We start from the raw sequence: 14,437 nt of genomic DNA, 5'->3' as shown, positions 1-14,437 counted from the left end.
TTCAGATCAATAATGGGAAAGTGATTTAGAAGTATGGGAGTAATTACAGACAATATGAAGCCTTCATTTAGGGTGTTGTATAATTTAAGTTTCATTACTTATTCAAATTCATTGTGGGGGGAATGGGCCTTCACTTATTCGGGGACCGACTCAATGGAATTTGCTTCCACAGAGCTTGAAAACCCAGACATCAGCGACTGTCTTCAGGGATGATTTGAAGGCATACCTGTATAATTGTGCTTTTTGACAGAGATCCATTAACTCGTTCATTGCTGAAATTTTGAACTTGACTCGTTGAGCATCTAATGTAGAAAGTGCTATCTACATCTGACGTATTATTAATATTTTATGATCATTATTTCTTATTTGATCCTAGGCTCAGTTGTCTCCGGTGAGAGCTCCCAAGCCCAGCCGTAGCAAGGCCAAGAAGAAAGGGGCCAAGGCATCGCCCAAAGGAGATCGAATGGAGGATAAAGGGGGTAAGGAAGTGGAGATCATCTCCCCTCCACCGCCCCCGAAGGCCCCGACTCCACCACCGGCTGCAGCCGAATTGTAAGCATCAGACTTTGGCTTGGTCCTGTTTGAAACTTTGAGATGTTATAACTTTCTTGTTTTACAACCAATTTTAATGACATTTTCAGTGTTTCGCTTGTTGGATTTTTCTCTTTTATTTGGAATCAAGTTTCTGTAAATCCAACAAAAATGGGATTTTAATTTGATTTTGAATGTTACCATCCCATTCTATTCTCCAGCATCCGAGAGAGGCGTGACTTAGACAAGTACTGTGTGGAGAATATTCAGTTCAAGACGCCCTTTGCCTCGTACAGCGAGGCTATACAGAGGCTGTTGCCCTACCACATAGCGCATGAAAAGATCCCCAGCAAGAAAAGTTTCAAAGAAAGTGAGTATAAGCAGTTATCCTTTGTTCATGGGGGGTGGCATATACAAAAGATAATCCAGGGGAGCGTTTCATGAAAGGACTTGTTGGACGTTTTATCCGACAGTTACTATAGTAACAGTGCTCCTCAACCAATCAGAATCCAGGAAATTTGTCAGATCTGACAACTTGTCGGACAAAATATTGATGAAACGCCCCCCTCTGCTCTGACAAGAACAATAATAGGAACGACATGTCTAAGCGCTTTACAGATATATTATAACCCCAGTCATCGGATTCAATCAGTCATTTCCGCACACAATGTGTTTACATCCTCCACTCCCTGGGGAGTATCCAGTCAGTTTCCGGTGAGGCGCACACAGTACTGGACAAGCTACAATGACTTTCACATCCTACCGGGTATCCATTTAGCACCTGGGACAATAGTGGCAAAGTGTAGATTAATGCCTTGAAAAAGGATTCCAGACGCTACGGGAGGAGTTCATCTCAGAACTCTATTTTTTTTTATTCTGTCCAAGGGCCCGTTTCATAAAGCTGTTTGTACGTTAAGAGCGACTTTAAGAACGACTGGTGATCCTTTCTTGTGGTAAATGGTATACACAAAAACATTCAGTGGCGAGGGTTTTGCGCGTAAGAAAGGATCACCAGTCGCTCTTAACTTACGAACAGCTTTATGAAACACCACCAGATGTGGAGAGTGTTTCACTGACTAATTTGCTCTCGGCCAATCAGGTGCAATGATTTCACAAGGCACCTTGTCAAAAGAGGGTCTTTCCTGCAGGATTCTTGCAGCATGTCATCACAAGTCATCGCAGTCACCATAGACAGAACAATGGGGACAGGAAAATAAGCACAGGATCCTTATAGCGGGCTTCCTGCCAAAAGACACAACACAGATTCTTGACAAGTTGCCTTAGTGTTTGTGATTGTGAGGAATAGTGTTTTTTTTTCTGGATTTATTTTGACAACTTGTCTTTTCCGTTTTCATTAGCTGAGAGTTCTTTTGATGAGATCAGTAACCAGCTGATGACGAAGAAAAAGAAGATGTTGGATAAATTCCAATACCTCCTCTATCAAGAAAGTATGGTGAGTTAAAAACATAAAACATTTCTGTTTTGACAACCGTTTCTCCGTATATATTGGAAAGAAGAACAAAACTAACCCCCTCAAAAGTTGCTGAAATTTCACGTTTTACTTCTTTACATCCATGAAATAGCCATCTAATTTTTGTATTAGATTAACATTATGTTAATTGATTAATTTTTTTACAATTTAATTTTTGTTTACCACCACCAGTTAACCCGTACCGCCCATTCATTATTAGCGTGGAAACATTTTTCTAAAGAAAAAATCTGTGGTACTTAAAAACACACTACACCCTACCTTTTAAAAAGAATGATAGATTCTGTAAAATGTGCAATGGCCGTTAACTACTCAATCGATTATCAGTTTTCAGGGTACTACATAACTTTTTAGAAGCACTTGCCCAGTCGGTCAAGTAGATTTTTAGATAGTTGAAATATGCTTGCCCAAAAATCTATTTCACTTGCCCGAAAAAATTCTTGAAAAAATAGTTTTACGTCTTCAAAAGAAAGTTTGACCTTTTTTCTCTTTTGACATGAACTGATCTATATTGTTATTGCATTTCTTTTTCCAGTGATTTTATCTTGCCTGCCATGACCAAAATAAGGGTCAACATCATATCATATCAACCCTAATTTTGGTTAATCTACTGTGAGAATTTCGCTTGCCCAATTCGGGCAAGTAGTTTTGGTCTTTCTTTCAAAACACTTGCCCGACTCTAACTTTTACTTGCCCCAGGCAATCGGGCAAGGGCTTATGTAGCACCCTGAGTTTAAAAGAAAGTTTTGTTCTTGTTCTGTATTAACAATTTTTGTTTTGGTGTGAAAGCCCAAGTCTATCACCTTTCTTGTCCGTTGCTTTCATCATAGATTGAAGTGCCGTCATCAGAGGTTGTCATGTTGGGACGTTTGTTTCACCAAGATGAGACGGCTGCGCTCCAAGAAGAACGCAGTAGAGTCGAGGCTAACAGAGGTAAATAAGCTGTGCTATTCATCAATCTGAATTTTAAGTCCTCCTTTTCATTTCTTATATTATTACTTTACACAGGCCTAATTATACCCGAATATCATTCTATTTATTGTTGTTTTTGCATGTTTACGTTTTTAAATATATATTAATATGTTTTTAAGTATATATTCGAAGGAAAATTTTGATGTATATCTGTACTCATTTTTTTTTAATGAATAAATGAACTGAACTAAATACATTCATACTGCAATAATTTTTTACCAAGGAGCAAAATTGTACATTTCTTCTCAAAATATTTAAGTTTTCCTATCAAGGAATATAATTGTATGCTTATTTATTCATTGTATCATTGATAGTAAACTCAAGGAATATTTTAAGACCCTCAATGTTTGATGCACTGTTATTGAGAGGCCACGCACAGTGCTGGTCAGTTCATTCTTGCCTGATAAATGAAAGTAGTTGCATTAAACGATGATATGAGAAAGTTTGTAAACCAAGGTTAATTGCCACCATATCCTAGATCTAGATCCGGTATAGCCACGTAAACTCTGCTTTGTGAAATCATTAATCTAAGCTGAAAAACTATCATACTGAAGATCACTAACACAGATAAGCACATGTGGGACAGCATATTTTCATTGCTTGGAAAAAGACCCAATATTTTGATGGAATACCATAATCATTTTGCCAATATCTAAACAACAACATATTTTCTTTCAAAATCTTCGGTATATATTCTTACTTATACATACTGATACTTGGTCATTTTTTTGGGATTCTGTACTAAGTCATTTCTAAATCTTTACCATAGCTGACATATATATCGTTATTGTTGCGTCTTCTCTGCCTTTCCGATCAGGACTAGTAGAATCATTGATGCCAAAGATAGAATCCAGTCAGGACCAAGAAACAGCCAGTGCTCAGGTAAGCAACTCATCAAGTTTCAAGCTTATTTCCACTTCTAGAAAGACAAAATATGAAATAAAATGAATACAGATAAGTCTCCTGGGACCAAAAGGCAAATTTTGAGTTATGAGTTGATATGTTGAAATGAAATGAGTTGAAATGAGAAAATTAAACAAAGTGAAATCTTTATTGTGATGTTCGAAATCTGAAATAGGATTACTCAGAAAATTTATTTTGCCCGATCGGTAGCCATTGTGCAGCGCCAGATTGACACTGCTCTATCCCTTATACATCATTGAACGCTAAACAGGGTAGCAGCAACTTCCATCTTTTGAAATCTTTTTGGTCTGACACGGCCGGGGCTTGAACTCCTAAGCTCCCAGTTGCTTTTAAAGGGGTCCTAAAACCAAATCGTATATGCTATAGTCTGATTGATGTATGTTCATGTACTCATTTACGTTGTATGTACATCTATTTTGATTATGATGTGATTTTTTGGTTTTGAATAAATGAACTTGAACTACTGATCCAATGCAATAGTTATATATCGATAGATATTTTGCATATTCTGGGCCCCATAACATGTGCTGCAGTCACAGTTCCCCTATGGCTGCCGTATGGCGAGTCGAAAGCAGCAGTTTTAGCAATTCTTTGTACCAGCTACATATGGGTGGTGTGAATGATAATTGATAAAACGACTGTTTTTGACTTGCTGTACGGCATCCGTAGGGAAAACTGTGACCTCAGCATTAGTGTTTGATTGTGGGACAGAGTTCTGTGATTGATAGCACATTTGCTTATTATGTGTAATCAGTCTTAAAATCTGCCGTGATTAGTTGCGAAGTTTTATGTCAGAGGGCCCTGGGTTCTGTTGCAGAAAGAGTTGCGTTTAAACGCAAGTCAAAAAATCAATCGCAAGTCAAAAAATCAATCGCAAGTCCCAAATGCGTGATTGGTTTAAAATCAAGTTGCGCTTGATTTTTAGAGTTACGATTGATCCAATCAATCTCCAGTGAATGTAAATCCATTGACGTCATCAATGTCAAGAAATTTGCACAATGTCCTTTGCAAAGAAAGAGAAGCACCGCGAATTTTCAAGAAAACTATGGATGTATGAACATAAAGCTTATCTAGGAATTATTTTGAATAAGCATGTATTATAGATGTTGGCGTTGCTGGCTTTCCATAGTTGTGATTTATTTGATCAATCGTAACTCTTTGTAAGACGAGGCCCTGGGTCCCGTAACACAAAGGTTAGCGATTAATCGCTTATTTCAAAGGACGTTTCTGATTGGTTCATAGTCAGTCTACTTTGGAAAATGCGCATGCAACGATGATCTTGATTGGAGTCAGTTTTGCGATTTATATGTGGCATCACAATGATAAATTTTTATCTTTCGAACAATTTTGTTAACATTTCTACAGTGTGAATCACACTTTCACATAGTCCAGTATGTGAACTTACTATGTAACTGTTCTTTCCAGGGGATTATGTATATACAGTAGCTATGCTATATAATGGACTTGAGTAGCATTATAATCAAATTAAAGGACAAGTCCACCCCCCCCAAAAAAAACTTGATTTGAATTAAAAGAGGAAAATCCAACAAGCATAACGCTGAAAATTTCATCAAAATTTAATGTAAAATTAGAAAGTTATGACATTTTAGAGTTTTGCTTAATTTTACAAAACAGTTATATGCACATCTCAGTCGGTATGCAGACTAGGGAACTGATAACATCACTCACTCACTATTTCTTTTGTATTTTATTATATGAAACATTGTCATGTGAAATAAAGTTTCATTCCTCCCTGAACAAGTGGAATTCCATTATTTTAACATTTTGTGGTTCAGGCAAGGAGGTCCTAATTGTCGAATTCGTAAAAATTGAAATATTGTATAATTCAAACAATAAAAAACAAAGGAATAGTGGGTGAGTGACATCATCGACTTTCTCATTTGGACGTAACTGACTCGTTCATATAACCATTTTGTGAAAAATAAGCGTATCTTTGAAATGTCATAACTTTTGTTATTTTACATCCGATTTTGATGAAATTTTCAGCATAATGCTAGTCTGATTTTTCTCTATTGATTCAAATTAACAATTTTCTGTGGTGGACTTGACCTTTAACTTCTCTTTAATTTTGCAGGCTGCCCATGTAGAGGCACCCTCTGAGCATTCGTTCGCCCAACCTGCCAAGGTCCCCCCTACCAAAGCTGAACCCCGCCACAAGACCAACCACGACAGAATACGAAAAAGTCCCGAGATGAACCCCTCCCGTAGGTCCGGTGGGCAGGGAGCCACCCTGCAGCGTCAAAGACAGGTGAGCGGTGACGGAGACACATCCTCGAGCTCCGAAGGACAGTATCAGTCTTCGATCGTGTCCAAGTACGGGAGCAGCGACGAGGAGGATGGTTCGAAAGGAGCGTCGTCCGGGGGTGGCATTCGGTTACGGTTGACCAAAAGTTTATTGGTGGAGTCCAAGGTCAAGTCCCGCGATCGGTCCATTACAAGTGAGAGCGATGACTCAGTACTATCCTCCCCGACCAAGCCGAAGCGGCGGAAAAGCCAACTCGAGGCGCTTCTTAGTTCTGATTCCTTAGACAGTAGCGACTACTCGCCGTCAATCGATTACAGGACTAGGGGCAGTGTGTGGAAGGTTAGTGAGAAAAATAAAGATTCTTTTGCATTCCAAGAAAGCGACGCAAGTACCCGCGACACGGTCGGCTCGCAGTCTCGTGACCGGAACCCCTCCGGAAATCAGTTTGATGCAATAATGGACGAGGATAGTGAGAGCAAAGACGTGCTTCAGGAGCAGATGGACAGTGCAGTCAACAGTATTCTTTTTCTACAGAACCCGGGTCCCAGTGATAACATGCGCCATGCCAGCCTTGCCGATATTAGTTTTGATCAGGACGATGTGTTCGACAGCGCCGATGACTCTGCGGTGTTTAATCTCGAAGACTATGCCAATACGAGTTTCCTGGAAGAGAACAGCGCTGTCGCCGGGCTTGAGACCGAACTCAATACGATGGATAGTGATGTTGAAGAAGCGGTCAGGAGCATTTTGTGATCAACAATCAAGAGATGCTAGCAATAATTTTGCCAATGAAGAGCATTGCTGGTTCAGAGGTGATCGCCGAAGCTGTCACATGGACGAAGCAGTCGTGCCGCTCTGTAGAGTCCGACAGAACTGCTCAGAAACCTTGGAAGGATATCACTTACGTACAGGTATCCTGTACAGAAATAATTGTGTGTGAATACATTCTAGTATTCAAAATAGTCTACTCATATCGTAAAGAACATGCAAATTATTTGTAGTAATGTCCATGCAAAATTATCTCGCAACGTACATTAAAGACAGTTTGGAGGGTTTTTATTTACACAACACGCTTCCTTCATTCCGGAACTCAATGTACTGTGCCAAACTTAAACAGCACTACTTATTTGTTTTCTTAACATCAGTTTTGGGGTACTGAAAGCCAACCATACTGTTGTTTTGGACACCACACATAGATTTGTGCACACTCGCTTGTGTTTAAAAGTGAATGGATGTAAAAATACGGAACCGGTACGTCTGACTGAACAAAGCGCTGCTATGCAAAGTGAACAGTGGTTCCTTATTTTACGTTGTGTTCTTTTAAGCTGCCTTGTCATTTGAAAATTAAAATGTAATTCAATGCACTAAACTGAAATCAGAGCAATGATGGAAATGGATTTGTACCAAGGTTACTGATACAGGTGGGCATTTCATAAAGCTGTATGTAATTTAAGAGTGACTTAAAGAACGAATGGTGATCCTTTCTTGTGGTAAATGGTATACACCAAATTGTTCATTAGCGAGTAAGAAAGGATCACCAGTCGCTCTTAACTTACGAACAGCTTTATGAAATGCCTACCAGTTGTATGATGTTGAGCTATCTAATGGCCAAAGAGGAAACAAAAGTAATAATTATGATAGTATGCAGTTATATAGCGCCATCTATCTAGAAATATTCTATTCCCTGGCTTGGCTCGAGCTGCCTTTCAGCGCTCATCTGGCAGGAGTTAATCCTGCCAGGTACCGATTTACCTCACCTGGGTTGAGGGCAGCACAATGTGGATAACTTTCTTGCTGAAGGAAATCACGCCATGGCTGGGATTCAAACCCTCGACCCTCTGTTTCAAAGTCAGAAGAGTTATCCACTGGGCCACAACAAATTTAGCACTTTAATTTTTGACAGTGCGTTTTGTGATATAATCGATTGCAATATTTTTGTTCATTCTTGCAAATGTGTAAGTGACATCGTTGTCATGCCATTTCTTATTTTTAGACATTGTTAACACTGTCTTCTTGCAAACAATGTGCCAAATCTCCCCCCCCCCTCCCCCTTGAGATCACAGCCTTTGACTCTACATATACATGTTCATTGCAGAAATGTGCACATCACGTACTATGTAATCTACAAAATTGAGCAGTCAGTTTCTCTGATATATTTGAAGAACAATATTTCAAAATTTATTTTTATGGTATATTTCAATTTAATTCTGAATAATTCTTTGAAATTTTGATTTTGATGTACGAATCATGTGGCATAAAAATGATGGGAAAAGTAATATCTTTAGTATGATGTAAAGAGAAGACATATAGAATTATTTGTACCCTTTGTTGAAATGATAGGTCTATTGACCTGATTTTTTTCATTTAATTGCAGCAGAAATTGGCAATACCACCATTTTGTTTTTATTTATCACAAGTTTTACTACATTTTTGCAACTGACATAGTGTTTGCCATTGAATTGTAGCTGTGTCTGTATAGATATGGAAAAAGCCCCAACAGATTATGATTTTGGCAACATGTGTAATGTGGGCAATTCCCCCAAATTATCAACCATTTTTATTTTATGCTGAATCCCTGTTTTTCTCAAATTGTGCTTTGCATCATGATTTACTCAAGCAAAGATATGTGTGGCCAGGGTCCTGTCTTACAAAGTGTTACGATTGATCCAATCAACCTCAACTAAATGGAAATCCATCGTCATTTTTCCTACAGGAAATTTGCGCATTGTCATTCATAAAAAAAGAGGAAGCCGTGGGAAATGATTTTTATTTCAAATTTTTTTTCTCCACTTTGGGGGCTATTCCGGAAGTTTGGGCTATTTCTTTCATTTTATTGGCTACTTTGTAGGGGTAACCGATAAGCATTTTATGCAGCAAAAGTAAATCATTATTCTGCCGTAGTTGAAATTATGATTTTCTATATAATCTTTGTGTTTGGGACAGATATTTGAGTGAATCTAGAAAGAATGGTCGCCCTAAAAGCATGCATTTTTTTTTTGGGGGGGGGATTCTAGGGGCGATCCGGGGCATTGCCCTCTGAAGCACACTGAATTATCTAGACAACAATGAACGCATGCAGCATATCTAGAAAGCATTTTGATCAAACGTGCATTTTAGATGTTGACATTGCTGGCTTTCCATAGCTGTGTTTGATCAGATCAAAGTAATCACGCATATCTATATTCTATAGAAAGAAACTAATCTTACATATGAAAAAGAGCAATTAAGGAATTGTGTTTAACACCCTCTCATCTTCTTTCTTCTTGTTGGTAGTCTGCTGGCACAGACCCTGATTGAAACTTAAATTGATGGATCTTGAGACAAGACTACATTGTAGATAAAATGTGGAACTTCGATATAAATGTCCCAGTCAGGACCCTTAGGTTACAAGTTCAGACTTCTTTTTGTCAGTGAATAATAATAATAATTGTAAATTTATATTGTGCAATTTCTATTTGGATATACTCAACTGCGCATTACAATACATAACAGATAAGCAGAAAAACAATTATTAACAGGATACGCAAAAATTTAGTTCACTAAATGAATCGAAGAAAAATAAGTAAAGATTAATTATTTCTACAAAATACATAATCAAAAACATGAAAAAGTGACTTCTTATTAAAAACTATCTTGAAAGAGGTGGGATTTCAGTTTGGTTTTAAATAAGTTGACAGAGGATGCATTTCTTATTGAGGAAGGGAGACTATTCCAGAGTTTGGGTGCAGCACTGATAAAGGCACGGTCACCTAGTGTGATCTTTGTTTTACATGTTGGGAGACTGAGGAGCATTGTGTCATGGGAACTACGAAGCCTGTAAGACTGGGTGGGTGATTTTAATTTAAGGAGTTCACTGAGATAGGTGGGGGCCATGTCATGTAGTATCTTATATGTTAGGAGCATTATTTTGAATTTGATTCGCTGACGTACTGGAAGCCAATGTAGATGGATGAGTAGGGGCCTTACATGGGAAAATTTGGGCGAATTACAAATGAGTCTGGCACATGCATTTTGAACACGCTGTAATTTGTTTATCTGAGAATCTGGTAAGCCAAAAAGTAGTCCATTACAATAATCCAACTTGCTTGTTACAAATGCATGGACCAGTGTATCAATACATGTGCTGCTTAAATATTTCCGGATATGACGTAAGTTGTAGAGATGATAAAAGGCAGTTTTGCATGTTTTGGATATGTGGGTTTCCATGTTTAGCTGCGAGTCAAACCAGACACCAAGGTTTTTTGCAACCATGGTCTGCTTTACTACAGTATTTCCAACTGTTATGCAATCTATATTTAGTTTAGACACTTGTCTAGGTGTTCCAATAATAAGAAACTCAGTTTTGCTATCATTGAGTTTCAACTTACTGCTCAACATCCATCTACGAAGTTCCTGTAGAAAGGGTAGGGGGGATGAGAAAGATTATGTTAGAATAAGCAAATTGATCATTATTTTCTTAGGAAAGCAGGTTATATTTCTCCTGAAGTAATATGTTGAATCGGCTCTTAATCAATTAAAATATGTGAGAGCAACATCGGTGTTGCGTCAATTTGATTACTTTATCCACGAAAGTTGGAATAGAGTGTTTGACGATGTATGTTTTTCATAGATATGTTTCAACTGTTGTAAGGGGAGAAAATGCATCAAGAGAGATGCCTAACCCTTTTTTTTTATGTTACAGATCTGAAGGTTCCATGACATTTGCTCCTGTGACAATTAGGGTGTGTTTATGCTTCCATTGCGAGGACAGAATCAGCGTTTTCAAACGTCGATTCAAAACGCGGATCGTAAATGTGGGTCTGGGAGTGCTGTTTATGCTTAACTTTTCAGAGGCGAAATCACGATCTCCAGCTGACTTCGCATCGTTATTTTCATTGAGCAGGGAAGCAAGGTCAAATTGGGCGCGCCTTTTTTCGAAAGATTTTTCGGAGTGTTATTGTTAAGTAGAGATAACATGGAGCAATGCGACTGTATTTGCCCGCAGATTTTCATGTCACAAGAAGCATGCAAAGGACGTAATTTAAACATGGTTTTGTTTATACTTCCCCAGAAAGCCTGATTCTGGTCAAATGTTTTGGACTAATCACGTTTGGAAACGCTGATTCTGGCCTGAAGAGTGGAAGCGTAAACAAGGCCTTACTTTGCTGTACATTTCACACAAGTGGAATGACCAACTGTCACCTTGGATTTAAACTATACCCTTCCCTAAACACATGGACCTACTAGGTCCATGCTAAAAAATAACAATAGGCATTTATATAGCGCCATCTAATGAGAAATATTCTATTCTGAGGCACGTTATTATCATTTTTACCCTGGCTTTAGCTCGAGCTGCCTTTCAGCGCTCATGCATTCAAGGAATTAATCCTGCCTGGTACCCATTCACCTCACCTGGGTCGAGTGCAGCACTATGTTGATAAATTTCTTGCTGAAGGAAATTACGCCATGGCTGGGATTCGAACCCACGACCCTCTGTTTCAAAGTCAGAAGACTTATCCACTGGGCACAACGGTCCACACTAAACCTAACATATGATAATAATTGGCATTTATATAGCGCTTTATCAATCTAGGACTGTTCAAAGCGCTTCACAATTATTATTACCCGGTCACTGGATTCATAGCATTCTAAGCAGCCTGTTAGGCGCACACTTGCTAAACCAACCTCAATGATGGTTGTTTCCTACCGGTACCCAATTAGCACCTGGGTGAGAGTGGCAAAGTGTGGATTGACGCCTTGCCAAAGGGCACTAGGCCATGGTGGATTCGAACACACGACCTTTTGATTACAAGGCGAGAGTCAGAACCGCTACACGACGGCGCTTCCATAATATTATTAAATGTTATTTCAATCCTAACCCTACGTCTTGGACGAAAGAAAGCCTGGAGCAATTGTCGCCAGAGCAAATGTTGTGTCACCTACAGATGAATGATGATTATTTTTAATTTGCTGAATTTGAATTTCTTAAAATTATTTTTGGAGGCAGTGTGATGGAGAGAATACCAAATATTGGTATGAAGCCAGACCTTGGCAGATTTTGCAACCGTGTTATATATTATTTTGAGAAAGTTTATATTTTGCTACTCGCACTGCAGAAAAGGTCTGTATTGTTTCTTGTGTATTTTGTGGTCTACGTATATGTGTTCGTCATAGGTCTGTTCTCATTGTTTGTAAGGTATTTTTATGTTTCTGTTTTTCTTTTCGTGGTGGACAAAAGGAAAGAAAGAAATATTAAAAAAAGTTACAAAGTGTATAATTATAGGCTGTTTGTTGTTTTACTTCATCATGTGTATGATTTATAGTTGCTTGCCAAGTAATCATGTAATTCTAGTGTGACTTTGTTCAGACGTATCTTTTCGGGATCACAGTTATCCGATAGTTTGACTTAATAATAATTTCATTTGGAAGAGGTGTATATTAGGATGGGGTTGGGGTGTCCGGACACTTAACTTTTGAAGCCTTCTTTTTTGGCTTTGGATTACACAAAATATATGGAGGGATGCCAGTTTTTGTGTACAAAATATTCTAGGTGATTTTTATGCCCTCTGATCAATTCCAAGTGGCATCCCTAAATATGAATTCATCAATAGTTTGTCAGTTTTTGTTCTCTATATTGCTTAACAGTTTACATTTATACTAAACATTGATGAAACCTGTCTATAGCTGTCCAGCAGTACTGACTTTCAGTATTTAGTTAGTACTGAAAATTGAGAATACTGATGGGTCCATGCAAAATACTGATCTCTAAAGTGTCAGTCTTGTGTTCCATGGAATTTCTTGGAAAATACTGCATCCCTTCACCAAAATACAGATTTTCAGCTTTTAAAATAATGAAATATTCTTGGTCAGGTTGGCAGCTCTGCCTTTTCTTGTTAACTTTTTCCAAATGGCTGTTTAAATTTGATTGTCCGGACACACAACAACTGACTATATACACGATGTCTAAGAAATTGCTCTGATTTGGGCGAATATGTGATTTATAAAATGAAAGAGGGAAGTAGAGAGAGTAGTGAGAGAGGGTCAAAGGAAGGGAGAAATGTTGGAAGAGAGTCAGAGAAAGAAAATCTGAGTGAAGAGACAAGATAGGAGTGGGGTGAGAAGGCGAAAGTGAGTGTGAAAGAATAGAGGGACAGAGAGGAGGAATGTTATGGAGGAAAGATAAAAAAAGAGAGAGTAGATCTCTTGAAATTCAAGAGTGATTGCAGAAATTTCTGAGTAGCACTGAACAGGGGCCTGGCAGAGTTGCGTTTAAACCCAAGTCAAAAAATCAATCGCAAGTCCCAAATTCGCGCTGTAAATTAGTTGGAAAATCAAGTTGCGCATGATTTTTAGAGTTGCGTTGATTGCAACTCTTTCTGCAACGGACCCCTGGACAGTCAATTTCCATTTCTAGTACATCTTGTTTTTGGCCGTTGCTTATTTGATCTCTCACTCTCTGTCATTCTTTTCTCTTTAATCCTTTTTGTCTTCTTTATTCTTTTTTTCTATTTTTCTTCTTCCTCCAGACCTCTGTCTTAATTCTTCCCTGGTACATGATTTGATCTCTCTCCCTCTTTATCTGTCTCTGTCCCTTTCTCCTACATGTATTGCACACCCTTATCTCCCTACCCCTCTTTTAATTCTCACTCTGCTTACTCTCTCTTCCCCTCCCTCTCACCCTCATCTCTCCCCGGCCTTGTCATTGATGCTCCCCCTCCATCTCCCTCTCTCTCTATCCCTTTGTCTCCCCCTTGCTCACTCAATTTGCTTTGCATCTTACTAATTTAGGGGGTGTTGCAAGAAAATATTTGCGATCAATTGCAAATATTCTGTTGCAATTTTGCAACTGATAAGTCAACGTCAGCTGTAGCAAATCAGATTAAACTTCTTGTTTCAAGGGGCAAATTAGCAAGGAATCACTAATTTGCCATTAACTGCTAGAAATATGATTGATTTAGGGACCAAAAATTGACTTGCAATTGATCGCAAGTTTCTTGCAACACCCCATTAGACACAGCCACATTAACTAAACCTACACCCAATTTACCAAAGATATCCCATTTGTCATAACATAATAACTTTCATCTGTCTGGGCCCTGTTGTACAAAGAGTTACGATTGATCCAATCGTAACTATGGAAATCCATCAGTGTCATCATTTTTCTTTGTACAACATGGCCCATGGAGTGGATTTCGTTGGGTGTGGCTGCATGAAGAAATAACACAATTAACTTGAAATAAACATTCCAAAACTATTTTTATCCTGAGAGCAAACAT

At 38.5% G+C, this 14,437-nt stretch overlaps 1 protein-coding gene across 1 annotated transcript in view; it reads left to right on the top strand.

The window, feature by feature from the left end:
* The window catches only part of LOC121416891, a 36,949-nt gene extending 29,067 nt beyond the window's left edge, over positions 1–7,882 (top strand). The window contains 6 exon segments of the mRNA XM_041610418.1: positions 377–552; positions 753–901; positions 1,890–1,984; positions 2,851–2,953; positions 3,810–3,874; positions 6,012–7,882. Coding sequence (XP_041466352.1) covers positions 377–552; positions 753–901; positions 1,890–1,984; positions 2,851–2,953; positions 3,810–3,874; positions 6,012–6,935 — 1,512 coding nt within the window. The 3' untranslated portion in view covers positions 6,936–7,882.
* Positions 7,883–14,437: the final 6,555 nt, after the last annotated feature.

Source organism: Lytechinus variegatus, chromosome 6, assembly GCF_018143015.1.
Source record: "Lytechinus variegatus isolate NC3 chromosome 6, Lvar_3.0, whole genome shotgun sequence".
NCBI classification, from domain to species: domain Eukaryota; kingdom Metazoa; phylum Echinodermata; class Echinoidea; order Temnopleuroida; family Toxopneustidae; genus Lytechinus; species Lytechinus variegatus.
Note: the sequence above shows the minus strand (reverse complement) of the source record. Positions and strands in the feature narration are given on the sequence as shown.